This window comes from Mandrillus leucophaeus, unplaced genomic scaffold, assembly GCF_000951045.1.
Source record: "Mandrillus leucophaeus isolate KB7577 unplaced genomic scaffold, Mleu.le_1.0 Scaffold28, whole genome shotgun sequence".
NCBI lineage: Eukaryota > Metazoa > Chordata > Mammalia > Primates > Cercopithecidae > Mandrillus > Mandrillus leucophaeus.
The window spans coordinates 3,698,091-3,700,490 of record NW_012102920.1 but is presented as its reverse complement, the minus strand read 5'-3'; the positions used below and the strand labels follow the sequence as shown (position 1 = coordinate 3,700,490).

The 2,400-nt window shown below is 57.0% G+C and overlaps 1 protein-coding gene across 1 annotated transcript in view; it reads right to left on the bottom strand.

Moving 5' to 3' along the window:
• CACNA1B (calcium channel, voltage-dependent, N type, alpha 1B subunit) overlaps positions 1 to 2,400 on the bottom strand; it is a 296,162-nt gene that overhangs the window by 109,940 nt on the left and 183,822 nt on the right. Inside the window, exons 21-22 of the mRNA XM_011985186.1 lie at positions 2,268 to 2,392; positions 932 to 1,149 (exon numbers count right to left, since the gene is read on the bottom strand). Of these exons, the coding sequence (XP_011840576.1) occupies positions 932 to 1,149; positions 2,268 to 2,392 (343 nt within the window). The remainder of the gene's footprint in view (positions 1 to 931; positions 1,150 to 2,267; positions 2,393 to 2,400) is intronic.

Here is a 2,400-nt window from a genome sequence, read left to right as displayed (position 1 = left end):
ATGCATCTGCAACACGGGCACGCACACATCTCTGTGTGGAGATGCATCTGCAAACACGGGCACGCACACATCTCTGTGTGGAGATGCATCTGCAAACATGGGCATGCATGTGGTGGCACCTGATTGAGTCTGTCTGGTCTGCTTATGACCTAAATGTTTCTGTTGGCATTCATGTGAGTCCTGTTTCTATGGCCTCTCTTCTACCCCTTTTTTCTCTGTACTTAAGAAAGGAGGGCTCCTCCTTGATGCCCATGAAATGCCCGTGCACCTTCCCCATCATGTAAGGGGCCTGTATTTGTCATCTCTCCCTATTAGACAGGCTTGAAGACAGGAATGATATCTTGGTCCCCTGCGCCCTCAGGGACTGCACACAGGCAGGCATGGGAAGGGTGCTCACTTGGGATGTCCCGAGCATGTGAGCAAGCAAGGGGAAGAAAGAAGGCAGCTAAGATAAAGGCCTGGGAGCAGCCTCAGAGCATGGATGGCATGGGCCCATGACCACAAGGGCAGACGCGGTGGAGAGCCTCCTCCTCTGCAGCCCCTCGCTCTCAGCCCCAGTCAAGGCCGTGGACAGAGTCCTCAGCAGCTTTTGTGCAACCATCAAGAGTTGTGGTCTGTCTTCCTGACAAGACTGTCTCCCTGCTGCTGTGCTCTCAGCACTCTAACATAGCACTTGGCACTTAGTTGGCAATGTGCAAATATTTTGGGAAGGAAGGAGAATGGAGCTCAACCTCAGTTATCTCTGGGGCACTTAGAAATCAACAGGACATCAAAGGACAGATGTTGACAGCAAAGGACTCCCTCTCCAGCCAGGAGAACAATTCACAGAGGCAGGCTGGGTCCCCAGTGGCTGCTGTGGAACAGGAGGGAATGGGGGTTGCTGGACCTGCACAAGATGGGCCCTGCCCTACTGGCACAGGGAGATACTCACTGGGAACGACCGTGGCTTCCCCAGGAGGGCCTGTCAGCATCACCGGGATGTGTACAACAGTGCTCGGGTCTGGGGGCTGACTGCCCATGCGAGTGACATTCCGCTGATTGTCTGCATCCTCTGGCTGTTCCTCCACCTTCTGGAGACAGGTGCTGGGCAGCGTGTGCATAGGGCCCACAGTCACCGTCCCACTGGTCTCCAGGTCACAGTGTGGCTCCCTGCAATCAAGAATGAACATCAGGCCCGGGTGCAGTGGCTCACACCTGTGATCCTGGCACCGGGAGGCCGAGGCAGGAGGATCGCTTGAGCCCAGGAGTTCAAGACCAGCCTGGAGCATATGGCAAAACTCCATCTCTACAAAAATTAAAAAATTAGCTGGGCATGGTGACACGTGCCTGTAGTCCCAGCTATTCAGGCTGGGAAGGCTGAGGTGGGAGGACCACTTCAGCCTGGGAAGTTGAGGCTGCAGTGAGCCATGACTGCGCCACTGCACTCTACCCTGGGCGACAGTGCGGCCCTGTCTCCAATAATAATAATAATAATAATAATGCACATCAGCAAAATCCTATCAACCAAAACCCTTAAACCCCCATGCAGACCCACTAAATCTATGACCACCTGCTCTGCTACTCTGGCATTCTGTATGTTTTTTAAATTAACCTCTACACCTCTGTGTCTTTAGTCTGAAAGGCAGGGTGGGGCAGACCCAGCGACACACACAGGCAGGGCGGCGGCTGGGTTACCCCGGGCTGGGGTCTCCAGCAGCAAGTATTCTGGTTGGTTTGTGGCCAGTAGGTACCTGGCAACTGCTGGTCTTGGTCACTGGACCAGTTACCCCAGGCCCTCACAGCGTCGGTGAGTCCTGCCCCAGGGAGCAAGTTGGGCTAGCTGGGGTTCTTCCTGTCATGGTCACACAGCCTGGCCCCCACACCCCACTCTGCGCCCAGCCCACTGGCCTGCTCAGGCTTCCCTCGGGCCCTCCTGCCTCTCCTTCCTCCACAGCAATCCCCAACTTTCTCTTCTCCCAGGGCCACTTTGTTCTTTCCAAACCAATCGTAACAATTCCCACTTAAGCCCCCCCTTCTTAAATAACGGCTGGCATTCACGCACCACACTTGCCCTGCCAAGTCTTTTACAGGTCGATCCTCCAATGCAGGATTGTCACCACCCCCCACCGTGAACGGCATGCGGAGACCCCAGCCGGGACGGCCCTGGACAGGGCAGCGTGGCCGGGGGTGCAGCCTCCGCCGTGGACCCCATTCCAGCAGCCAGCACTGGGGCTCGCACCGCCCAGGTCAACCCCTCCCTCACCGAACCCGCCCAGCCGCGGACTCACCTGGGCTGGTGGTTCCGGAGCTCCTTCTCCTTGTCGGCTTCCACTATCTCGGCCTCCTTCTCCGTGGCCTCCTTCTCCGTGGCCTCCTTCTCCACAGCCTCGTGCGCCGGCTGCGCCTTGTGCCTGGCCCGGT